At 39.8% G+C, this 26864-nt stretch overlaps 1 protein-coding gene and 1 long non-coding RNA gene across 35 annotated transcripts in view; one reads left to right on the top strand and one right to left on the bottom strand.

Annotated features, from left to right (window-relative positions):
* GRIK1 (glutamate ionotropic receptor kainate type subunit 1) overlaps positions 1 to 10284 on the top strand; it is a 159149-nt gene extending 148865 nt beyond the window's left edge. For 4 of the 6 annotated variants that reach the window (XM_079972034.1, XM_079972031.1, XM_079972033.1 and 1 more), the window contains 2 exons: positions 1475 to 1725; positions 9797 to 10284. In XM_079972034.1, coding sequence (XP_079828160.1) covers positions 1475 to 1725; positions 9797 to 9952 — 407 coding nt within the window. In that variant the 3' untranslated portion in view covers positions 9953 to 10284. Of the gene's footprint in view, positions 1 to 1474; positions 1726 to 4153; positions 4320 to 9796 lie in introns of all 6 variants that reach the window. The other 2 variants (XM_079972035.1, XM_079972032.1) reach the window with 1 other exon arrangement.
* The window catches only part of LOC307213854, a 164780-nt gene extending 137975 nt beyond the window's left edge, over positions 1 to 26805 (bottom strand). For 5 of the 29 annotated variants that reach the window (XR_013837704.1, XR_013837709.1, XR_013837710.1 and 2 more), the window contains exons 1-2: positions 21171 to 21710; positions 15331 to 15413 (exon numbers count right to left, since the gene is read on the bottom strand). This is a non-coding gene — a long non-coding RNA (uncharacterized lncRNA). The other 24 variants (XR_013837718.1, XR_013837719.1, XR_013837721.1 and 21 more) reach the window with 22 other exon arrangements.
* Between the last annotated feature and the right edge of the window lie 59 nt (positions 26806 to 26864).

Below are 26864 nucleotides of genomic sequence, written 5' to 3'. Positions count from 1 at the left end.
CCAGCAAGGCCCCAGTCATCTGGGTACATTGGACCACACCTAGCACAACAATGGCATGCTTGGCATGAAAGGGAGTAATTATACTGGAGGTCTAGGGGAGCCCCCTGGGCCATGTTCTCCACACATGTAGAGCTACAACCTTAATATGACTAATAAATACTTTCAATAATTTCAGTAAATTTGAACAATTGTGTCAGTTCATCATTCCAGTTTAATGCTGCTGATTCTAGATTAGCCTTTAGGACTAGGTTTATCCAAGTTCTCTTAATTTGTAAAGTATTGTTGCAATTTGACTAATGTTTCAGACTGTATTTGAATTTCTTTCATGACAGCAGTCGTCAACCACTGCCCCCAGGAGAAAATGCAAAGGTTCCAAGATAATGATTGATGCACTGTAAAGATTTCAGGGCAGTGATAAAGATTCTATGCTTCAAGCCCAAAACAATGAAGGAATAAATTAGAACAGATGGTAGCTCCTTAGGGAGAACGTATGCATCAGAAATACAGCTGGGGGATGTAGTTATAAGAGGTTTCTTATAAGATTAATATGAATTTAAAGAAAGATTTGGGAAGATATGTATGTGTTTATGGTGAAATCAATAATCTCAATGTCATCCACACAATTGAAACAAACAAAAAAGTTAAAATATTTCATAAGCTACAATGCTTGCAAAGTCAACAAACTCAAATGTTTTCTTGCATTATTGCTCTGCAGTGTTGCTGAACTGCCAACAACAAAAAACAAATGCACAAGATGACTGATGGGAAAGTCAGGTTTCTCCAGGATTTACAGACATCTGACAACTTTGTCAACTTTGCCACTAACAGGAGATGTTGGTTATAGGAAGAGATAGAAAAGTTTATTTTGTCCAAATATTAGGAAAATATTCTTCTACATAGATGGAACGGTTGGAAAACCGAAACTCCAAGGCACTTTCCACATTAATAATATACATGTTTCAGGATTGAACTCTTAACACTGAGAACTTCATCTGTGATTGAGGCCTGATCAGTGCTGGATAAATCAAAGGTTCAGGTGTCTGGCTGTAATATTACAGTACTTGCTGTTTCGATAAAGAGCAGTGTTATCCAACGAACAGAAAATTGGATCTCAGGTCAAAGTCCTACTAAGCCATGGGATCAATGGCTGAACAAAGAAATCACCAAGATTCAAAAAGATTAAAAAGAACTATTGCCCATTCCATGTGGTATAACAAGCAATATGAATAACCAGCATAAGTAACATTGTTACAAAGTCCAGTTCTGGATGCCTTGAATGCACATTATATATTTTAGTGCTCTTGATGTCAACTTAGTAGTAGTAGTAGTAGTAGTAGTAGTAGTACTACTACTACTACTACTACTATAGCTATACAAAGAGCTGGATCAGACTGGTAACTCTACTTTTCTCTGTGCTCTTGCCTGAATGTCATATTCAATCCTTCTTGTTTTGCTTCCCTCCCACCCTGCTCAGGCTCTCCTTACAGAGACAAAATCACTATTGCCATTCTCCAGCTACAAGAGGAAGGAAAGCTGCACATGATGAAGGAGAAGTGGTGGCGAGGCAATGGCTGCCCTGAGGAGGACAGCAAAGAAGCTAGTGCCCTTGGTGTGGAGAACATTGGGGGCATCTTCATAGTGCTTGCAGCAGGACTTGTTCTTTCTGTGTTTGTAGCTATTGGAGAATTTATTTACAAATCGAGGAAAAACAGTGACATCGAACAGGTAGGTCAAGTTTGAGTGGGTCTGTGTGGTACAAAAATGTGTTAGCGTATGGTTTGAGATTGGGAGGCTGAACCCCAAAACTGCTCCCTCTCCATAGATTCCAAAAGACTATCTTGGTATACAGGGTCATTTGCCAGCAGCGGCTGTCAAGGTTATGTTGTGACCTGGCAATACAGTACTTGCCGAGAGTCTATCTCGGCCTCTTTCTGCAGAACTGCTTCATTGCAAGGCAGAATGCAGCGCTTAAGCTACCTACCTAAGAAGCAGGTCAAGACCCAGGTTAGGTTTTTGCAGGCTTTGGCATTTCAGTGCAAGAGCTCCCATGGGAATCTCAGCTTTAGAATAGGCTCTATGAGTCAGACTCCTCAACTAACAGTCTGCCAGACTTTCTGGCACTGCCTTGTGTACATTTGTTAATGAGGAGAGGGAAGTACCAAGGGCTCCATCCAATTTTTGATACTTGGCAAAACTGTGCAGAACTTTTTGGCACAGTTAACATTGCACACAGTTGTTGTTTTATTGTCGGAAATCAAGCATAGGCTGGCTTGGAAGGAAATAAGGCAGAAATATCTAGCTCTGGATGTAGCCTTGCTGTATTTCCAGCTATGTACCAGTTGATTTGGGACATCCTATAATGACACCAAAGCAGATGATCGAGAGCTAAATTCCCAACACCAGTACAGGAGAACAGTGCCTTGGCACCTGCTACTCAAACAGAGAGGTTACAACATCTCTATGAGGTTCAGAGGTGTTGCTGACATGCCCATCAGAAAAGCTGCCAGAGTGGCTTCAATTCATTACTTCTGGAAAAGCCATGGCTGATCCTGAGATTACAGCATGCGTGTTCTTTTGCTATACAGCAACAGAGAGCTTTCCAGCTCTGCTCGAATAATGCAGGAGGCTGCTGCAGCCACTGTGGCATGAGGCTCTGCACGTCTGAACCACTAAGGATAGGATCAGCCTGCTATTTTGAAATCTATATTTATAATCCTACCTTTGGAACATTTTTACCTTAAAATTAGCAAATAATGCATGGCGAGTTGCCTGATAGATGGTTGCTTTGTTATTAGAGCAACTATATAATACAGTAAAGGTCAGTTGCTTCTATGCAAATCCTGTTAAAATGACTGGGGACTGCACAAGAACAGTGTTTGCTGGGTGGCATCTGTTTTCTACAGTCTTGAAGCCAGTAAGAAACAACACATTCATTTCAGTGAAACTGATAAATTCCTACTATGTACAGATCAGCATTCTGTGCATCACAAGAGAATTCTGACATAATACATATCATATTTATGTAAAATCATCTCACTATACGGCAGAAACTTGTAAAAAGCAGGGGTGGATGAGCAGTTGCCCCTATTTTGTTTATCATTATCATTATGCAGGTTGGTAGGTTCTGCCCTGTATACTGTAATGTCTGCCTTAAAATTTACCTTGAAAAATTTAGAAAATTAATGTTGGCTTAACTTTCTTCTTTGTTTTCATTATGAGATTATGTGCAAATGTTAATGGTCATCGGGATTCCTTTTTGTGCTCTGATTTAATCAATGTACACAGGCTAATCTTATCAAGATTCCTTTTTGCATGGTGTCAGCAGAAATTTTGGGGGGGGGGGTGGAAGTACAAGCTGGATACTGCATCAAACTCTCTGCATATGCAGAAGTTTGAGAAGTCAGAGAATCAAACCCAGAAAAATGGTGGATTGGTAATACTGTACATCACTGCCGCTCTTTTAAAAAGTTCAGGTAACTCAGAACCCCAAAATCACAGAAGAAAATCTCATATGCATCCCTGGTAAATGGTAATATGGGTATTATTCTGCTCTTCTATCATTATTCAGTGAAACAATTAAGAAAACTGTGAAGGGTAAAGCATTCATACAGATTGCTTGGTTCTTGAAAATATGAACATTTAATAATCCAAAGTACAAATATACATGATCTTCAAAGGTTAACTTATGGCACCTCCAGACTGCCACTATTTTGCGGCAGGAATTCAAGCACACACTGGAAGTTTAGGTTTGCTTAATGAAGCGTGGATTAAAGGGCTCTTTCACCCTAACACAACAAATCCATTTTTAAATGACTTTTTGTTGTTTGGAAAGAGATAGGGAAATACAGTGAAAAGTATGGAATGAACATACAGGAAGACATACAAACACCCTACAAGCAAATCAGGATAAGTGCTCAGTAAAGACAATATATAATCAATCCTCCACATAAGCTTTGTGCAAGAAAATATTGATGAATGCTCAATAAACAGGTTGTCTGGAGGGGCCATTAATTTTTCATATTTTTGACAGTTTTCATTTCCCATTTCCTACAGTTTTGGTATCATTCTTATTTTAAACTTTGTTGTTGGTTTGCTTAACCATTATTATCTTTATTTTTCTTTTTTCCATCTTTTCCTTTCTGCATGCGAAAAGGCCTTTTGTTTCTTTTATGGACTGCAGTGCAAGCAAACACATCCATCCAACTCCACTTCTGGGACTACCTTATCTACGGAGTTAGACTGTGGCAAATTAATTCGGGAGGAACGAGGGATTCGAACACAACCCTCAATCCATACTGTATAGTTACAGTAAAGCAAAGGTGTGTGCACCTAAGGCATACCTCTTCAACAATGTACATTAGCAGGAAACCATATTTTGGCTGGAATCCAAAGAAGAACGTGGTGGGTTGTGTTCAACACAGCACTAAGCTAAGTCTGCACAAGGATTTCTTCTTCCACAGTAGAACTTTCTCTCCCTCTCCTCCCCACAGCCCCTCTCTAAATCTCTTCTGGGTTTCCCCCAAAAAACCTCTGAAGCAGATTTGAGGGCAGAATGTAGGGAAGGGGGGGGACCCCCTTTACTCTTGCTAATCCTTCTGCCAGCACAACTATTCAGTTGAATACTACCCACTGTGTTAAAGTCAGTTCTGGGCTAGAGTTTCTTATAGTAGCCCCACCTGTCAAATAGCAAATGGCTTTTGAAAGTGAGAGGACTTTCAAAAGCAGGTTGTGGTATGTTATCAGGAGCTGCTTTTCAAAGATTAAAAAAATCCTACTAGGCATACCTACCACTTGAGTGTCTAAAATACTTTTAAGCTTTTTCTACCAAGACTTTATGTTCAAACTGTTGGATGACTCTCCAGTCATCCTGAGAACTGGTATAGTTAAAAATGCATTCTAAATGCCACATCACAGAATGTTATAATTGTTATAATGTTATAATTAATAACTGTTGTTTGGTAAAATACAGTGGTACCTCTGGTTACAAACTTAATTCGTTCCGGAGGTCCATTCTTAGCCCGAAACCATTCTTAACCTGAGGTACCACTTTATCTAATGGGGCCTCCTGCTGCCGCAACACCGCACAATTTCTGTTCTCATCCTAAGGTAAAGTTCTTAACCCAGGTTAGCGGAGTCTGTAACCTGAAGTGTTTGTAACCTGAGGTGTTTGTAACCCGAGGTACCACTCTACAAGATACATTGGAAAGGGCTCCTACACATCAGATGTAATCCTTATCCACAATGCATTGGTTTGGAGCAGGCCAGCATTCTCATTTGTATAACAATGTGAAAGGAAACATACATCCCTATCCATTCTCTTTTATGAGGATGTTAATTCCTATCTACGTTGCAAGGTCTGTTGTCTTGGATCACTCCACCAGTAATGTGCTTTGCTGCTTACATCTGTTTTTGGATTGGGGTCAATAAATTTTTACCATTCTTTTTGCATGATTCAGCATTTTCAGGTAAGACAAATTTGTTTGCATTCTATCCTGGCAGAACTAATTAGAGTACCAGCATCTGAAACCAAGAGTTTTAGATAATAAGTTTTACCCTGCACTAAAAGCCAGTGCTGTTCTTTCTTATCCAATCATAAGCTTTCAGGTGCCTGTTGACTTCTGAGAACTACCACACGGATACAGACAGTTCCATTCTTCGCTGACAGCTTTGTGTCTGTGAAGTCAAGGTTTTGAAAAAATCGTATATTTCTAACTAAAATCCAATTGATAGAACTTACCAAATAAATTGCAGTATTTATATGTCATAAAATATCTAGACTTCACAAGCCAGTAATGAATCCGATTTCCAAATTACTCTAGTATAGCATCATAATCTGATAACACTGTCCATTTGCATATCACTTCAATTAGTTAGCCTTACTTGTGCTTCATTGAGTTGTATTTTCCAAATACAATTATGAGAATGTTATGGGCAAAATGCAATGCTGTCTTTCACAATTCAAAGTGCTGGTGTTGACCTTTAAAGCCCTAAACGGCCTCGGTCCAGTATACCTGAAGGAGCGCCTCCACCCCCATCGTTCTGCCCGGACGCTGAGGTCCAGCGCCGAGGGCCTTCTGGCGGTTCCCTCATTACGAGAAGCAAAGCTACAGGGAACCAGGCAGAGGGCCTTCTCGGTAGTGGCGCCCGCCCTGTGGAACGCCCTCCCATCAGATGTCAAAGCGATAAATAACTACCTGACATTCAGAAGACATCTTAAGGCAGCCCTGTTCAGGGAAGTTTTTAATCTGTGATATTTTAGTGTATTTTTGGTTTTTATGGAAGCCGCCCAGAGTGGCTGGGGAAACCCAGCCAGATGGGCGGGGTACAAATAATAAATTATTATTATTATTATTATTATTATTATTATTATTATTATTATTATTTCAAACTCATAAATACACTCAATCCAGTTGGGACCATTACATGTGTGAAAGCATGCTTCCATGCATTTAGAATGGGAAACTGCTTGCACCAGCTGTTTCCCTTCCCTGATCCAGCATCTGGAACTGTGTTTACAGAGCCCATTTTTTAAAACTGAAATCTCATCTATCATCTGTACTATGGCCAGTGTAAATATTGTAGAGTTGTAGTCAACAAAGTTTTACTCAGAGTAGACCCACTGAAATGAATGGACATGATTGTGTTTGAGCCACTCCTTTCAATGCATCTACTCGAGTAAATATCACTCATAATTTGTCTCTCTCCACCCCCTTAAAATTTTTCATTTTTCACAGTTGACAATGATTGCAGTAGGTCCAGGACTTATTGGGAACCCACTAAGGACAAAGATTTCAGAACCCACTAAAGGCAACTTGTTGTACTTCAAAACTGCTCACATACTTACACCCCAGTTATCATTGCTTCTACTTCAGAGCTAAACTGATTTGAGTGCAAAGCTATTGTGATCAGAATTGTTACCTTAGACATCAATAAAACTTTTAGTTTAAAATAAGATTCTAGGAACGAAACAGTGTCATCAGTTGTCTACTTCAAATTATGGTCCTAAATGCTCACCCCCTTTATTTACACAACATTGCACTTTTCTCCTCTTATGTAACCTTCAGTTTGGCCCAAGGCAGCCGAGTAATATTTAATTTAATTTAATGCAATACTTTTATGAATTCTGCTTCCAATTTATGCCATCGCCAATTGATCAACATTTCTATATTTCTATACTCCCCTTGATTTCCATGTTCTGTAAGCTAACTAAACCATGGCTACAAGCTGCGTATCAATGACTCACTGTTTTCTCTTGTATTCACTTTACCTTTGTATCTTGTATATAAATTCCATGTTATAAAAAGGAATCTTGGGAAAGGAAAGAAAACAAGTCAATGGACATGTTGGATGTATTTCTGACAGGTATGCAACTTGCACATGGGGTTTGCATTCAGCTCCTGTGTAATCAATCTGGCACCAGACCAGGCAGCCCATTAGCCTGACTTTGCCCTTGCACATTTCTATATACTACATGGATTTTCAATATAAATGGTACCAGAGCCACACAGCCATTTGCTGACACATGCACAACAGCCTTTTCCCACATACAACTCATGATCTCTAGATTATAGCAGATGTGTCTTTTCTACTATTTATAGACACAGACACTGCTCATTGGCTGCTTTTAAAACAAAACAGAAACTCTGATTTATCCAATTAAGATAAATTTTTAATTATTTGAGCATATTACTGGAACTCTTGCTACCTTTCCTTCTCCATTTTCCTTACAATTCTGGCATAGAGCATTTCAGATGTACTCCATTTTTCCCCCATTCCCACATGACCAGAATAATTTCTACAATGGATATTTTGTGGCCGTTCAGTTGGCCCAGTCAGCATGTCCAAGTGTCAGAGATTATGGGAGTTGTAGTCTAGCAACATCAGCAGGCCCTAAGAGTGGCCACTCCTGCTCTAAGCTTTTGGATTTATTTTTAAATCCTTCCTTTCCTGAATAGCAAATGCTAATTAAACATTTTGAGATACCTTACACTGGCTAGCAGCAGCTTTTGAGGATTTCAGATAAGTTTCAATGAGCTGTGATTTTTCACCACAAGCATTAATTTCTGTTGTCCATCTAGAATTAAAAGAAAAACACCACTTCCACCATAGCAATCTTCACAATCATCTTCTTTGTTTTTAAACAAAGGAACTACAAACTCCCATTTCAGTGTAGTATATGGGAAGGGAAAGAATGAAATCCCTGTTGGCTGCCTACAAGTCTTCCTACATACCTCAACAGGCTCAGTAAATTATAGCTCGAGTCCTTTCCAGTTTCTTTCTTGCAATTTAGTCTCTTTGTTACAAAAGAACAATTGATTGCAATTCTTGAGACGAAAAACAAAAAAATTGTACATGGGTTTGAGAACTCAACTTCTGGTATTGGCACTTAGCTATATAATCTGGGTGCCCACAAATGTTTATTACTGTTAACCTATTTCTTTGTTACTTCTCACCACTACAGTGATATGTTGCTGCTTAAAATGTTCCTGTTTAAACTGTTCAAGCATGAAGCTTATCTAAGAAGTTCTAGTCACTCTTTGAAAAAAAGAAAGCAAGCATTGGTCTTGCTCCCTACAAACTTAAACAGGAAAATAAAGCTTTGGAAAAGCCTTTTGCTATTGCATTTTGGTCATGCTGAAAAAAGCATGAAAAAAGTTCAACACAATAGACAGAATTTTGGCTACATTTTCTGGTACAAAATCAGTAAGGGGCAAAATGACAATGAGGTAGAGCAGGTGGTGGGCAGTCTAATGAGCAACCACAATAAGACTAAGTACTTGGGTGTAAGCTGATTTTGTTCTGTTGAAGTCCATGGTAATGAACTAGCTAAAATCCCAAAACTTGGATTTTGATCAGTATGTGCAAGTTTAGCCCCAAAATTTGTACTTAGCTGAGGTACCAATCCTAGCTTCACTGCTGCCTCCCTTTGTCAGTTATTCAGAGGAGACTTCAAGGGTGGGAGAGTTCACTCATTGTGCTGGTGGCAAGAGTGAGAGGGGTATTTCCTTGCATTGCCTAGGCAATGTTGTGTTGCTTCCCTCTCTTCTTGCACTCAACTGAACCTGGTGAGTCACTGCAGCACAGCAAAGGAAAATAGCAAAATTCATCTGGTTGCCTAATCAATGTGGGGATGCTTCCCTTTCTTCCAGTCCTTTGATGGGGCTCACTTCTCTTGTGGGGTCAAAGTTTGCAAACCGCTGCAGAATAACAAATTAAACGCATGGTTCAAGGTTTTCAGAAACCCACCACAGCACAAGCACCATTTTGCTCCAAAGTATTGATTTTGTAATATTTTGGCTCAGTGCTATTTAGATAAAAATGTATGCTGATTAATAGTTTATTTTTTTCAACTGGTAAGGCTTTGCAGTAGGATGCAAGTTAGAAGTCTGCTAAGTCAACAAATCTTGGTTATCTTCATTTAGATTTTTAAGGGGCAACATGAATTCTATCTGAGGCTGGATATTATTAAATATGTGATTCTATTCTTTTGCAACCCTTATTTCTGTGTAATACCAATTAGCCAGATTCCCAGCATTGGGACATACACATTTCAATAAAGAAGCAACCAATATTTACAATTTCTGGGGTCATAAAGAATCCTTTACACATCACACCCCTAATTCAATTCTGCAAATTCACAGCAATAGTGGAAGAAATCTAACTCAATGAACTGAGATATTCAAACTTCCCAGTTAGTATGTTCAGAATCTAGTTGAAAATTAATTGTGCAAAATAGGGTGACAATCTGTGCTAAATGTAATTCTTAATTATTTTTTCATCTCCCACCTTCTACTAGTGTCTTTCTTTCAATGCCATAATGGAGGAACTTGGAATTTCACTCAAACACCAGAAGAAATTAAAGAAAAGGACAAGAACTAAAGGGCGGTCGTCATTCACAAGTATCCTTACTTGTCATCAGAGGCGGACGCTGAGAAAAGAAACCATGGCCTGAATGAGTTCAACTTTCCTCATGGAAGAGATCTTGAGTAAAAGGCAAAACAAAAAAAACTTTTTATGCCTACCAGACAATTGTATGGAGGGATTTTTAAAAAGAGACAGCTTACATCTCAGAAATTCAGTGTGATTTCCCCTTTTTTAATCTTGAGGCGGTACAGCAGTATCAGAACTCACATAAGACAGATGTACTACAAATCACCCAGGAAATGTCTCGCTTTTACTTTTGAAATGATTTGTACGGTCACCTATTTTGCATCTCTCTCTACTACTTCCCCATTCATTGCTGTATGTGCTTTCTAAATGAATAAAAACAGGGATTTTTCAGTATGGAATTATTCTTTCACTTCCTCATCAGAAGTCACCTGACATTTTCTTCTTCAGCATGATTACATTGAACTCAGGAAGCTGCCATACAATGAAGGTCAAACCGCCCTGAAACCTTCAGGTACAGGGCAGTATAGAAATTAAATAAATAATGATACATAATAATACATAATCACTTAATAATGCAATAGGCTGCTTTATATCTTGTTTTTCCTTAAATTATTATATATAGAACATTATTCAGCCAAAGGCCTGGTTATAGAGAAACGTTTTCACCTGGTGCCTAAGGATATGTAATAAAGGCGCCAGGCGAGCTCATTCCACAAATGCTGAGTCACCTCAGAAAAGGCCCATTCTCATGGATGAGGAACACAAATAAGGGGCTCAGATGATGATGATGATGGGGAGTGGCGTTCCTTGAGGTATTGCAGTCCTGAGCTGTTTAAGGCGTTATAAGTCAACACCCACACTTTTAATTGGGCCCAGAAACTAATTGGCAGCCATTGCAGTTAGGTCAGAATCGGTGTAATATGCTCAAACTGTCTTGCCCCAGTGAGCAGCCCAGCTGCCCAATTCTGCACCAGCTGAAGTTTCTGAAACATCTTCAGAAACAGCCCTATGTATAATGGACTGTAGTAATCTAGCCTAGAGGTTACCAGATCTCTGTATGACAAATGAGCGAGTTTAGTCAATATGTTAATAGGACCAAATGCTGACAGGAAGTTCTACACTTCCATGATGGGAAAGGGTTATGCTGATGTCCAAACAGCTTACATGAAAAAATCAAATACATACATACATACAATCTATCAAGTTCCCCCTGAATTTCATCCAAAACAAGGGTTGCAGGGTTGCTGCTCAGGTGAAATCAGAAGAATTTCAAGTGATGAAAATAAAAAATCTGATGAATATAGGGGAACTCTGCACCTCTAAAGGTACATTGCCAGACGAATTTGAACCTTTCTTCTCTAGCAAAACATACAAAACAGTAAGACTAGCAAAATTTATCAGAGAGATCTGCCCCTCTCTAGGCTTCAGCTTTAGCTCTCAGATGATCTCAGAAAGTTTTCTAGGGCAGATCTATGGAGTTCTGCAGCAGAAGACACTGTGCCACTGTGATAGACACAATTCTGCTTCAGGCACTGAGCACACACAAAACCATTATTGTGAAGTAGCATTGTGTACATGGGCAATAGAGAGTAAATTTATAAACCATGCATGTTCCTCAATCCTCATTTTTAGTAGAAGTGTCATGCTGCCACCACTAGTGGGTAGCCATGAGCGGAACTGAAGTTTATAAGTAATCAATTGTGCAACTGAAAAAGATAATTTCAGCAAAATCATGCCCATCTGAATAATGTGTGTGTGTTATTTATATGACATAATGTAAGTGTTCTGGACAGAGGACTTGGATTTTTATTTTTAGCATCCACCCCCTGCTTGTATATTGCATGGAACAATGTGCACATCAAGGAACAAATGATTTTCACATCTTGAAAAGTCACAGTCATGTGGGCAATCTGACTAAATACAAAGAAATAAAGGCAAGAAAACTGTGCTCCCTCTTGCTTAAAGCAGGATTCCACACTCCTGAAAGAAACTTTTCCTGGGTGTCACAATTATTTAATGTTCAGACGTAACAATACTTTTATTCAAAACAGCACACTCATATTCTTTAGCTCTCCAGGTTCCAGTTAAGAACTAAAAGTAACAAATCACATAAACTACCCAGGGAGAAGGTGATAACAGAGGGGGCAGGAAGAATTAAATGCACAAGTGAATTGTTCATTAGGAAATGTTTTGCAACCTCCTGAATATGATTGTGGGAGAATTTTTAATTCATGACACTAATCCATTTTCATATATTTCTTTTAAAGAAAACTGCATTATGCACTATAAATGACAGAGGGTTAGTTGAGCCTGTTCACAGAATTCTGTATTGTATTTAAACAGGAAGCACTGCTGCAAGCTATGCAAACATTCACTTCACCTCAACATCCTCCTCAAATCTTATTACCCAAGATACTTGTCATCTGGAGATCTACTTGTTGATTACTCTCAGTGAGTCAACCATGTAGTACAAGGCTCAGGCACATGGATATCATAGAATCATAGAGTTGGAAGAGACCACAAGGGCCATCAAGTCCAACCCCCTGCCAAGCAGGAAACACCATCAGAGCACTCCTGACATATGGTTGTCAAGCCTCTGCTTAAAGACCTCCAAAGAAGGAGACTCCTCCACACTCCTTGGCAGCAAATTCCACTGTCGAACAGCTCTTACGGTCAGGAAGTTCTTCCTAATGTTTAGGTGGAATCTTCTTTCTATATCAATACATGACTATATGATTAGGTAATAGTGCCATGCACTTTAGGCCCTTTCAGTGGAGAATTAACAGCTAGATCTTCCAAGTAAGACAAATAGTCCAGCTGGTTCAACATCCATCCTGCTTCTAACAGAGACAAGCCAGATACTTCCAGGAAGCCCACAGGCATGGGCCAAAGGCAGCAGGCCTCTCCCTATGGCAGCGGTGTCCAAACTTTTTTCAAAGGGGGGCCAGATTTGATGAAGTCAAGGACTGAAGTTGAGCTTTTTTAAGGATTTTCCCCCAAGTGATTGAGCTTTTCTTGGGATTGAAGTTGTTGAGGTGTTTTTTTAGGATTTTGCCCCAGGAAAACTGCCACAGGGGCCAGATTAAGCCGACCGGTGGGCCCCCAAAACTGGCTTTGGACATGCCTGCCCTATTGTTTCTCCACCATCCACCAGGGACTACCATTCAAATATTTACCTTAACTAGTGGCTTCCACCACATCTTGTGAAAGTGAATTCTGCAAGTTCTATGTAAATGTTGTGTCAAACAGTACTTTCTTGGTCTATCTTGAATCTACTATCAACCACAAGTGCTATTAAGAAGGGGGGGGGAATCTCCATTATATTGATTTCATCTGCGCCATAACTTTTTTAAAACTATGAGCATGTTGTTTTTTAAAGCCTCTAATGCTAGAGGTTTTCCTTGTAGAAAAGATGCTCCAACCTCTTGTCATTTTCATTACCCTTTCTGAACCTTTTCTAGTCCTTCAGTACGCTTTTCTGAGATGAAGTAATTGAACTGTGAGAAGTATTCCATATGCGGCTGCAAAATATATATTTTATAAAGACTATATTATGATACTAGCTGTTTTATTTTCAGATCCTTTCCTAATAATCCATATCAATGAATAAACACAAAAGCTGGCATTTCCATGGAACATTTCACTATGACCCCAAGGTCTGTTGCATAGTCACAGCTGGCATACATCCTAACAGTACATATACAAAAATCGGACTTTATTGTCTCAAACTTTGCATTTACCTACACTGAATGTCATGCTGTTTCTCACACACCTAGTCTGGAGAGATCTTAGAATCATAGAATTTATTATTTATATGCTGTCCATCTGACTGCATTGCCCCAGCCACTCTGGCCAGCTTCCAACAAATTAGAACATAAAACATCAAGCTGGAAACGATCCCAAGGATCATCCTCGGTCCTGTATACCTGAAGGAGCATCTCCACCTCCATTGTTCAGCCTGGACACTGAGATTCAGCAACGAGGGCCTTCTGTCGGTTCCCTCATGGCAAGAAGTGAGGTTACAGGGAACCAGACAGAGGGCCTTCTCGGTAGTTGCGCCCGCCCTGTGGAACACCCTCCCATCAGATGTCAAGGAAATAAGCAGCTATCCTTTTTTTAAAAGAAATCTGAAGACAGCCCTGCTTAGGGAAGTTTTTAATATTTAATGCTGTATTGTTTTTAACACTTGATTGGGAGCCACCCAGAGTAGCTGGGGAAACTCAGCCAGATGGGCGGGGTATAAATAAATTACTATCTATTCCAACCGCCTGCAATGCAGGAATATGCAGCTATCCCCTATAGGGACTGAACCTGCAACCTTAGTGTTGTCGGCACCATGCTCTAACCAACTGAGCAGTCAGCACTCTGCATCAATTTTCACCTTCCTGAATAATTTGCTAACACTTGAATATATGGTTGCCTCACTCCTGACTTGAGATTATTCATGAATAAATTACATAGGACTTTTCCCAGTACAGATCCTTGTGGGATATTAATCCTTAAGGAGCCCTGCTGATTACTTCTTTCCACTGTGAAAACTATCCATATATTCTTTGCCTCTGCTTCCTGCTTGCTAGCCAGTTACCAGGGGAGAAGACAAAAGCTGCTTGGTTCACTTTGATGTATTTCACCAACTCTCCAATTTTGTGTACAGAGGCTCCCACAGAACATAAATATGTCCAGTTGGCTGAGGTTCTGACTTTCCCAGAATGAACTACAATGGTATTGCAAAGCTATCTTGCCCTATCAATATTTCATGGCACAGGTAAAGCAGATCTTTATAAATCCATAAAATAAACTTAGAGAGCCTCTGAAATTTGACAAAGGCGAAGCTAAAAAATGATAAACAGGGAATTGTCGTTTCATGCATCTTATCCATTTTATGTAACAGCTTAGTTTCTTCTCTGATACTTATCTGGTGTGGTATGTATGTGAGAAAGAAGTATCTGAATGAGTGTTAGACTGTATGAGAGGGGTGGGGAAACTCAGGTTCAGGGACTAAATGTGGCTCTCCAGGCCTCTCTGCCTGACCCTTGGGACTCTCCTCAGGCAACACCAACTCCTCTGTCCAGAGGCCCTCTGCCAAAAAGACCAAGGCCTCACCTGCCTTGCTTCATACCCTCCTTGCACGTTACCGTCTGGCTGGAATGTGTTCTTGAACTATGGTAGTTCCTCTTGCTTGACAGGATGGAGAATAGAAAGGGGTGCATGATTTTCTGTGGAAAGCAGCCTACATACAGAAGTATGTAGCTAGTTTTCCCTCTTACCCTTCCCACACTGGTATGTCCCCCCCCCCCCCATGGCTGCTCAGAAAGGAATGTATTCCTTTGGCTGAAAAGAATTCTCCACCTCTGATGTATGTGATGCTCTGTCTAGCAGCAAGATTCTTATGTTTCTATATGTCGTTCCTAATAAAAAGAAAGTGGATTATGAACCTACCTGTTTCCGCCGAGTGCTGGCCTATTAGCAGAATCTATCTGGGCACAGAAGCCTGAGTAAGTACAGTACTCCACCCGTGGGACCTATAGGCAAAAACAATACAAAGCACTCAAGTTTCTGTAAATCACTAAGGTACACAGTGAAGGGGAAATGCAGGTTAGATTTTTAGTATGTATGTTCCTTAGCTGTTGTTGCTTTTTTTTAAGGTCCTGCCAAGTTAGCTAACAACATATAAATCCTGTTCTAATGTGTGGTGGTTTTATTTTGGAAAGGATCTCTGCAACCTGGACTTAGCACTGCAGAATCTCATAACTGGCACATTAGTGTGTGTTTTTCCTCAAACCTTCCCAATTAACCAAAGAAGATACTGTGTATCTTTACTTCCTAATGGCTGGCTGTGCTAATTTAACTCACAACTGAAAAACTGAGCAAGAGAAGTTTTAGATCATCATCATCATCATCATTTGAGCCCAGAGAAAATCACTCAGCAGATAAAGTTTAGTTCCAAACTGAAGTAAATGTATCTGCATAAACTATAGATGCAGGTACAGTACTGCAGTTTCAGAATTGCATTCATCCTCTCAGTTCTCTACTGCTTTGGGCAAAATGTCAGAAAAGCATAAACCAGGATAGTCCAGAATCGCCACAAACAGCTTGGAGAGGAAAACACAAGAGTAAAACACGGGAACACACTAGACTGCTATGATTTACTATTACATGTTGCTTGAGTTGGCTAAAATGCAAGGTGGAAGGTGGCGTAAGATGACAAAATACTGACGTGGTCTAGATTTCCAGGGAAATGAAGCTCTTAGTAAAGTACCAGAAGATATATCCATAATCCTTTTTTCCTGTTACATACAGTTTCAGTTTGGGATTAATGTTCTGTGTCCAGAGGAAGGGCTGGTTCTTGTTTCACACAAAGAACATTTTTTAAAAAATAAAAAGGTTGAATTTACACTTGTAATGGAAGGGCTCTTTCCCTTCGCAGAGGAAGCAAAATTCAAAGGGGGGGGGGCTTCTGATAGAGGAAGCCATTTTTCACTATTTCCGCTTTTACCCTGTAATCCAGAGCATCACCTCATGCAGTTGTGGAGAGCCCCCCAGTCCACTGGAGCAGGCTTTTTGGAAGGAAACAGTAAAAGGAATATGCAGAAATTGCATTCCTCCCACCTTTTCCTCCAGCATTAGACACAAGCCTCTATCGAACCTAATATGTCTTACAAAACCAGAAATATAAATTTGATGTTATTCTTAACTAAGTAAGTGAATTGTTCCCCATTAAGAGACTTTACTGATAATTATGCTAGCATAATAAAAAACAAAACAAAAACAGGCACGGATGCAATCTGGCAAAAGAAAAAGAAAACTCTGGTTTCTCTTCAGATCATATTTCTGTTAGACAAAATCAAGACATTCTGGGGTGAACATGCAGCAGCCAGTATGTAACTCTATACTCTGGGAATTAGCCACCTAAATAAAGGCATTTCTATAGTATTGATCATTTTAGTATTTGAGGGCTCATAAATAAATGCTGGTGGCACTGTCTAGACCTTAGCTAAGTTTAAGGACAACTGGTTTTCTGAATTAGTCAAGTATAAAATAAAATGTTCAAAATCACAATTGGCTGTAAGACAAATCAAGCATGAATTCTGTGAGACATACCGTATTTTTCGCTCTATAAGACGCACCAGACCACAAGATGCACCTAGTTTTTGGAGGAGGAAAACAAGAAAAAAAATATTCTGAATCTCAGAAGCCGGAACAGCAAGAGGGATCACTACGCAGTGAAAGCAGCAATCCCTCTTGCTGTTCTGGCTTCTGGGATAGCTGCACAGCCTGCATTCACTCCATAAGACGCACACACATTTCCCCTTACTTTTTAGGAGGGAAAAAGTGAGTGTTATAGAGCAAAAAATACGGTAATTGTACAAAATACCTCAATAGGCCCAATTCACCCTTATTGTTGGATGCCAGAAATCCATAGGAACTAAAACAAATTATAGCTAGTTCTTACACTTATCCTCATACATTTGTTCAACAAGATAACTAGAAATCTCTAAGAATGCTTCTGTTCATTAATTTTCGATTTTAAACCATTTAATTTACTTAAGAAAAAGAAGTATCACTGGGATCCAGCTTGCTCAATCTGATCCCTTTTCTTTGTGCAACTCAGCCTTAAATAAATGAAGCCACAGATAATAAAGCTTCAAAAAGAGAAAGATGATTTACTTAACTGCCAGTAGCAGAATGACTCCCCAGAGGTCTTTATAAATAATATACTGTATTTTTCCGTGTGTAACATGCCCCCATGTATAAGATGCCCCCTATTTTGGAGGCTCAGAATTAGAAAATGGGGGGAAGATTGCCTCCGTGTATAAGACTACCCCCCTTTTTTTAAACATAATTTTTTAGTAAAAAAAACCTAGTCTTATACACAGAAAAATAAGGTAACTATTTTTCTCTCGGTGTTCTTCTGCAACAGTGTGCTTTACTTTGGACATCTTTCTCCAAATACCATTCACACACAGGATTGTTTATATATCTTTGACTATATAGTACAACTCTCCTTGAAGAGGCCGAATGCTACATTCTTTGGTATGCCTCCTAGAGGACAGCTATTCTTTGGACCAGAAAGTACTAGTTGTTACAGAGCAGTGGTATCCTGAAAAATTTGTTTATAACAGAATGCTCCATAAACAAATGGCAATAAACGTCAATAATGACTCTTATACAAAGGAAAAGCAAGAAACCTATGAAAAAACGTGAGTCAATGAGCATATTACATTCAAGTACCAACATAAAACATGGTGGAGAGCCTTTAAAAGGCATGATCGTAAAACATCTAGGCTATTCTAAAGTTGTCATGATCTTACACATAAAATATATACCAAATCAATAAAGGAAAAATATACCATCAGTAAAGTAACCATACCATCAGTGTGGACTACACTGGAGATTGCCTCTTTTTTTGGTGCTGTGGGGAGTTAGGTGTGGGGGAGAAAAGAGGCTGAGGCAATACCTGATCATATAAAGTCATAGTAAGTAGGTCTTATGTAGAAGGCAACTACTTCATCATTCCTCAAGTGGAGTTTATCTTAGCCACAGAGGCTCCCCACATGGGATAATATGTCATACTCTTCTGGGTGTGAACACTTATATGGTAACAGCAATGTGTAGCAATAATAGTCCCCATACCTAGGGTGGTTCATCACTATTCTAGTAACAAAGAGCCTTCAAAGATGCTTTGCTATCTTTTTGAATTTGAGTACAGATAACCCAGAATAACATGCCCATGCCTTAATGTGCATAGAAGTGGTGACAGGGCAATGACTGGAACATTGCTTAAAAGAATTTTGCTTTAAAAAAACGACCCCAAACCTGACTACATGCACCATTTCCTGCCTGCACAGTTATGTAAAACAGAAAATAGAATAAACTCTCAGACATATCTCATCTAGTCTGCATCTCAGCTTTTACTGGAACACTCTGCTTTTCTAAGGATAGAAACATGAAATCCCAAAGGGAAATGTCTAGCATTCTCAGTAGGTGGTCAATGAGACACAGCGTAATGAAATATGTACATGAAGCGTAATACTAGCTCCATCAGCCGAACAAAGACACGGTGATTGGCAGTGATTGAAGCAATTGCTTCAACACTTATGCCTTAAGTGATAAGTGCACTGATGATACTATTTCCAAAATGATGAACCAAGTTATTGATGCAATGATTTTTACAAGAAATTCAGCTTTGAGAGAATGAGAGTCTTTAAATTGTAAGCATTTCCTTCCTACATTCAAGCTGCATTGTCATCCAAATTATTAAGAAGGAAGGTCATGCAAATAATTGAAGGAAAAGGAAGAGTAAATTGCTGAGGGGAATGGAAAAGGGCACACTTTTTTTGTCTATTTTCTTCCCACCACCACCATTCAGTTCTTCTTTCCCTTACAATCTATTCAGTGATGAAAGAAGATCACTCACTTTGACACCGAAATTAATTGGTAGGTTTTGGCATCCCAGTACATGTAGTATTGCACCCATAATTTTTAAAAATGAATTTTCATGGAGGGAGGGGGTGCATGAACTCAAAAGTACACTTTAAAATCATGCAGACGGACATTTAAATCTACATTTTAAATAAGTAGATGTGCATAATTAAGCTTTTAATGAAACATTTATTTTAATAGTAATCTAAAGAAACTTGGGACAATGGTACTTTAGGTTAAGAACTTAATTCGTTCTGGAGGTCTGTTCTTAACCTGAAACTGTTCTTAACCTGAAGCACCTCTTTAGCTAATGGGGCCTCCTGCTGCTGCCATGCCGCTTCCACTACACAATTTCTGTTCTCATCCTGAAGCAAAGTTCTTAACCTGAGGTAATATTTCTGGGTTAGTGGAGTCTGTAACCTGAAGCGCATGTAACCCGAGGTACCACTGTATTTAAGAATTAGCTAACAATGTACACAACTCAGAAAGTTACTTTGGTGTTGTTGCTGTTTTAACAAAATCCTGCTCAGCATAAATCTCTGGAACAGGCTGGTACTGTCTCCTGTCTCTGGACAACAGCAGGCCAAGAATTATTATTATTATTTATTAAATTTGTATACCGCCCTATACCCACAGGTTTCAGGACAGTATACAATATAAAATGACAATATAAAAACACAAAATTCATAATAAACACAAGAACAAGAACAACCCAATAACCCACAACCCATAACACATTGCACCATTCTCATTCCGAGGTATGTTTCACCACGTATTAACTATCTGTGTTGTCATACTTGTTCATGTGTCATCCAGCATAATATGATGCACGGTCATGCAATTATTTCCATTTTTGAGTATGCTGAGAGAGTTGCTGCCAGAAGATTTTGCCCCATGCCAAAAGTTATGGGCAACAGCAGGCAAAGACACAAACACTGAACGTCCTACATCACTCCAAAGTGGGAGAAGCAGCACTTCAGAAATTTCTTGCCACTGTTTGTATGGTTCATCTGCAAATATGCCACCTTTCCTTGGAAAGACTCGGGCACACAGCATCGATCCTGCCTTCATAAATCCTGTGACTGTGCAGATAGAAGATCTCAGACAGCAGACCTTGCCTTGCATTAGGTTCCACCAGGGGCCTGGAATGAACTTCCCCTACCAGTCAGTGGTGGTTGGGGAACTGGAGTTTGAATGGATTATGCAGTTTCAATTAAAAAAAAACAAAACTCAAAAAAGCTTTCCCTCAGATCCATCTGCAGGAGAGGCCCCTGATCAGACACAAACCGTGGGACAGATACTAAAACATAAGGCACTGCTTGCCAACAGGAAAGCCATGCTTACCCATAGTGGCTGGTCAGATGGGCGGGGTATAAGAAATTTGTTGTTGTTTAGTCCAGGATAATAGGCAAGTAATGTCCTATATTTCACACACACACCAACACACACACACCCCACACAAAAAAACCCACAGCCTCCTATCATCTACTTGGATTATACAAAAAGTAGCACCTGGGATGAATGGTTCAAACTTCCTTCAGTTCCAGCTCTTAACTAGATAAAGCTCTAACAAATAGCAGCAGACTTTCCCAAGCCAAAGTCTTCTTCCAACTCAGGACTTTGAATATCCTTTTGCTTCCCCAACCCTCCTAACCCAAAAAAGCAGGATTGCTGGGGAAAGGGGTTGGTCCTTGCAGAGCAGCCCTGGTGGGAAATGGGAGTTCCTGACTCAGGGTTCTAGCATATTCTAGAATAAATTTGAAAACAGTCACAAATCTATTTTGCTGTTTCCGCCACGTGGATTTGAAAGACCTCCCCCCCCCCCACAAGATAATAACTAGGCAAATAGGGCTCACCCTTTAAAACAAGGTAGGCCAGGCCTGCCCTGAAATCCACTCCTTCAGCTCTTCAGCAGCTCTTAATCAAAATGGCTTCCAAAGCCTTGGGTTGCTTTCTCTCTCTCCCCACCCCAATTTGCACACCTGCTCTTAAAAGCCTTGGAGATCCTTAAAGTAACAGGCCTAATTAAATCCATTCTTTACTATTTGATTTATTTCTTCTGTTTCAGTGCCACCTTTATTTCAAATGAACCCCAAAGCGACTTACAAATAATAAATAACAATAGCATGATAGGACATCACAAATCCTGCATAAATCATACAGAATAATTAACAAATCGTCAGCAAAACAATTGCAATCTATAAAACACTGTTAACATATCAAGAACTACAAAATAAGCTAAACAACTCATGTTGGTTACATAGGCTTAAAAGAAGGATGTCAGATGCTAAATCACATTGTCTAGAGGAAAACACAAAACAGCATCTAGCATGTTCAGTGTTTTCCCCAAATGCAAACCCCGGCCAGGAAGAATGAAAAGGGCACCAGGGAGGGGGATTCATGTGGTCTGCATGGGATTTCCCTCACATGTTATATTGAGGCATCTAATCATAAGCCTGCATTTTTATTAAAGCTTATATGTTTAATCAGGGCCTGTATCTTAAAAGACCAGTCTTAGAAGACCAGTTGCCTAAAAAACCTTGGCAAGATATTTTTACTCCTAGACAAGGGGCCCCCCTGATTTATAGCAGAAAACAATTCTCAAAGTCGTAAAAAGGGAATTACAGGCTGACAGCCAAGGTTACACTGACCCTACAAATTAAGGGTGGATAAATAGTAAAATGAGCCATATCTTCTTCCTAAGGTTAAGAAGGTCAAGAGCAGTGAAAAAGCATCTAGCTGGCAGAAACAGAACATTTTCTGGGAAGACTTTTCAAAAGCTGTTTGTTTCTTAAACTAAGATCCTTTTAAGATTTCTTTTCCTTTTAAAAGGTTGTTTATGTATTAAATATATTAGTTTAAATATAATTATGCAAAGGATTTAAGAAATGCTAGATTCTTATTTCATATAGTTGGAAGAGATCACAGGGGCCATCAGGCACCAGCCCCCCCTTGCCAGACAGAAGACGCCAATCGAGCGCTCTTGATATATGGTTGTCAGGCCTTTTGTTTAGAAACCTTCAAATGAAGGAGATCTCAATGTTGATGTGAACTCAATCTTTGACATATGCATAAGATAAAAATTCAAGATTAATTATCTGTTTTGGAAGGCAATAGGGCAAGGAGGGCAAGAGGTGAGCTGGTAATTAAGATTCCTTGTTGAGACACATGTAAGATATATTACTACTTATTTGTCATTTATAGATAGAAGAATATATAGCTTTTTATTTTCCATAAAAGGGCAAGAAGGAAATGGGTGTATCTTTTGTGATTGGCTCTAGCAAACAGCCAATAGGAATTTCAACCAGGCTGATTGGACAGAGGCAGCCACAGGAGGAGCAAGGGGGCTGGATTAAGGAAATATAAGTGCTGGCCAGAATGGCAAGAGGCCAGGCCAGAGCTTGGTAACCATATACCACTGTGCCTCATATTTATTTGTCTGACAAATAAATTACTATTTTAATTTCTCTATTGCTGCGTTGAATATTTCATTCCAGCTAAGCGTTAACCACAAGCAGGGTGCTACAATATGCTTATTTTTTAAAAAAATGCCCTGCCTGTTTCTGCTCTCCTTGCAATCCTTTTGGCAGCAAAGGGGGGCAAGCAGTGAAGCATATAATTTTACAGTGGCAGACAGGAGGACCCAGAGTCCTGGCAACTGGCAGCTCTTTGTGTTGACGAAGAAGGAAAGCAAGCTTTCCACTCAGCTAAGGCATTTCTGCCATATGGACAGTCTCCCCGACCCTCTCAGGCCAAGGGCTAGCATATGTATGCTGCCTTCAGCTACCGGGGATATTCCCTTGCAGATAATGTGTGCACATAGGAACAGCCTGTGGCCAAGGAACATTTGGGGGATTTGTCAGGGAGCTTGTTTTGAGTCCCACACACTATTTTTCTGCAAGGATATGTTAACATCCTCAGAGACTTTCTTTTGTTCTTTCTTGGTTGCCTGGAAAGAGACCCTTCATATCCACAGACTAGCATTTAACTTTGCTATTAGAGGGGTTACTGAGGCCTAAGTGTGGTTAGTCAGGCTTTTACAGTGCTTTCCCATCCAGGATGCAATATAAACTACTGTTTATACAGTACAGCTTCACAAGGAAATAACATAATTCACTTTTATTTATGGTAATCTGAAACAAAGAGAAACATTGTGCCATAAAGACTAGTGTTGCATTTAACTATGTAAATTAACTGGGGGGAAACTCTGACAAATAACTTAATTGCCTTGTTTTAGAGCTCACCTGACACATCCTTAATATTAATCTGATGTTTTCAACAAAACAGTAGAGTATTTGCATTTTATTGTGTGCATTCATACAGTATGAAAATTAGCCAAGTAGCATTCTTCTTATTCTACTAATTTCCCTGCAATCCCAGGTTTATATGGAGTTTTTCTCCATGGGTCATTTCACACATAACACAGTATTCTGGGAATCATTTTGAGTAGAGGTAAACTCCAGTGCAATACATACAAGTTGTTACAGTCATAGCCAGTAAAATATTCCTATTTTAATTGCAAGAACTTACCATCTACTTTAAAAACAGAACAGTACCCAAATGGAAAAGACCCAAAACATTACAATAAGAAAAAATGCAAGCAAGCAACCTGTCTATTTGCAATACGTTGCAGTATACAGTGGTACCTTGGATTACAGACGCTTCAGGTTACAGACGCTTCAGGTTACAGACTCTGCTAACCCAGAAATAGACCTCAGGTTAAGAAGAACTTTGCTTCAGGATGAGAACAGAAATCATGCGGTGGTGGCGCAGCGGCAGCGGGAGACTCCATTAGCTAAAGTGGTACCTCAGGTTAAGAACCGTTTCAGGTTAAGAATGGACCTCCAGAACGAATTAAGTTCTTAACCGAAGGTACCACTGTAGTTTAGGTCAGGACTGTCCAACACATGGTCCCCAAGGGCTTTTGGGGCAGCCCTTGACAACATTTGACATCCCCTCCCCAGCCCTCACGTTGCCTTCCCAAAGCCAGGTAAGCAAGACGCTGGGCTTTGCTGGGCTTTGGGAAGGAGATCAGGGGACTCTAAGACCCTGCCAGAGCCTCTCAGCTTATCTGGTTGTGGGAAGGCAGCAAGAGGGCTGGGGGGGGGGCATAAAATATTTGCCTCCCCTCCCCTCACCCGTGCAACAAGGCAATGTGCAGCCTGCCGCTAACATGTCAAAATATATTCTTCCGGTGCACTCGGTATGGAAAGTTGGGTTGCCCTGATTTAGGTAAATTACAGACAGCCTAGATATTGAGCATCAATCCTGATTTATTTGCACAAAGTTTGTGGGAAAGTTAGATGGCTTCATTGAGCATTCTTTCCGATTTGTTTGCATTCTCCTTATGGCAACAAATCTGATTTGCGGGGGAAGTGGGTATATTGTGCAAGGCTTCCAAATCAACTTTAATAACACAGCCTAAATTTGCTGTTTTGTGACTGTATCCCAACCAAAAATAGAAGTCTGAAAGTTCCTGAATATAGATCATTGCATAATTTCTTTGGGGAGATTTGGGGTAGCCGGATTCAGAGATTAATCTTTACCCATTTTAGAAATAATTTATCTTTGTCAAGTTTATCTGAAATATTTCCTGATTATCATCAGGAATGTGCATTAGTTACAGTCTTTAATCACAAAATTAATCAGCCATTTTATTTACTGCATTCCCCCTTTTCTTATAACTTGACATATCTTTTTCAATAATCAAGGCAAGTGAGGATATAGAAGGGACATATTGCAAAACAAGGTGAATTATTAGGAAGGCTTTCTCTTATTCCCTAAAAGAGCAAAATTCTAATATAGTTAGGGACAAGACACAATGTAGAATGGTATGCTGTGGTTATGGCTATTTAGGTGGCGGATCACAATAGACACAGTGGATATTTAACTAGTAGATTCTAGGTGAAATGAACTCTAAAGCACAGCAATAGCTTTCTCACAGTGTAAAGAGAAATAAATAGCGAGGACTAAAGGACATCAAATCAAGATTCAAGAGAGCTTTGCACAATCCTATGTTGTAATGACAGCTTAAAATTTTGGTAGGTTGATGAATTCTGAGATTGGATTTAAACCTCTTTAATTTGGCTTGCGGGTATTTAATCTCGTAACTTTGAATTCTTAATCAAAACTCAAAGCAGATCTTTAATCTTATATGTAGCAAATAGAAGATTAGAGACCCATGACCTGCCTCTAGTACACAGCTGCTTTGCTCCCCTTTCTTCCTTTCCAGCAAGAGCAAATATAAATGACTGGAGCAGGAAGGGATTATAGGAAAGCGTGTATGTTAAATGGTCAGATTCTCTTTCATCCAATATACATGCTCTTGTGCCTTCCCTCCCTCTGTCACCCCAAAGGATGAAATCCACTACAAGAGTGAGAGAGAGTTCATGTGTATTTTTATAATATTAAAAGAAAGCCATTCCACTTTTAGAACAAGACCAGTATCAAATTCTTGAAACATGTCTTATTTCAAACTCCTTTGTGTCTCTCAAAATCAAACAAACAAACAGAACAGACCACTTAAAACAGTTAAAAGAAAAACACCACCAGAAACAAGTGATGGCAAAAACCATAGCTGTCAAGTGTCCCTTATTTGAAGGGACAGTCCCTTATTCCAGCGCCATGTCCCGCTGCTGTCCCTTATTGATGGATGTCCCTTAAATGTCCCTTAAATTATATCCCTTAAATTTCAAAGGACGCAGCTCCTCTCCCTCCCTCCCTCCCTCCCTGCCGGCCAGGGAGGAGGAAGGCTCCAACTGTGTTGCTTGGCTGTGTTGCTCACCCAATAAGAAGTCTAAGAACGACTGGGGGGTGGAGCTTGCATGCCTTGTGTGTGGCTAGTTAATGCAAGCTGAGGGGTTTTTTGAATGCTGGACGCCATTTTGGTGCACGTGCTGCTACAAACATTGCAGTGCAAAGCCAGGCCGGGGAGCCATCTTAAGTTGAGGCTGCATAGGTCTTGTGGTGCATGTGATTCAGATTCTATTCAGTTGAACCTCTGGTTACAAAGTTGGTTGGACAGTGTTCTCGAAGATACCAGCATGAGTTTGACCAGACTGCAGGAGGACAGGAAGACTGGAGTGCCTGGAACAGGTGAGGCTGCAGGTCCCTTATTTTGGCTGCTGGTCCCTTATTTTCAAGGCTGCTGGTCCCTTATTTTCAAATCTGTAAGTTGACAGCTATGGCAAAAACACATCTAGACTACAGATGTGGAACCTGTGGCCTTCCAGGTGGTGGTGGACTACAGTTCCCATCATCCTTGATCATTGGTCATACTGACAGGGGCCAGTGGAAGTTGGAGTCCAACAACAATTGGAGGGCCAACAATTCACCACTCCTAGACTTAAAACGATCTAATAGTAATACTAATTTCCTTACCTTAAGGAGCCCTAGGAACTGTGGTTCTTTAAGGCATGGACTATCAACATCCCATTCTCAGCACCTCACAGTTTTCAAGATTCTGGGAGAGAAGGCATGACAACAGAAACAATATACCTTTGGAGTATGGATATGTTTTTATTAGTAAAGCTGAACTCTAAAAAGCAATA

This window comes from Podarcis cretensis (assembly GCF_951804945.1).
Source record: "Podarcis cretensis genome assembly, chromosome: 4".
In the NCBI taxonomy this organism is placed as follows: Eukaryota; Metazoa; Chordata; class Lepidosauria; order Squamata; family Lacertidae; genus Podarcis; species Podarcis cretensis.
The sequence above is the reverse complement of the archived record's forward strand: the minus strand, read 5'-3'. Positions and strand labels throughout refer to the sequence as shown.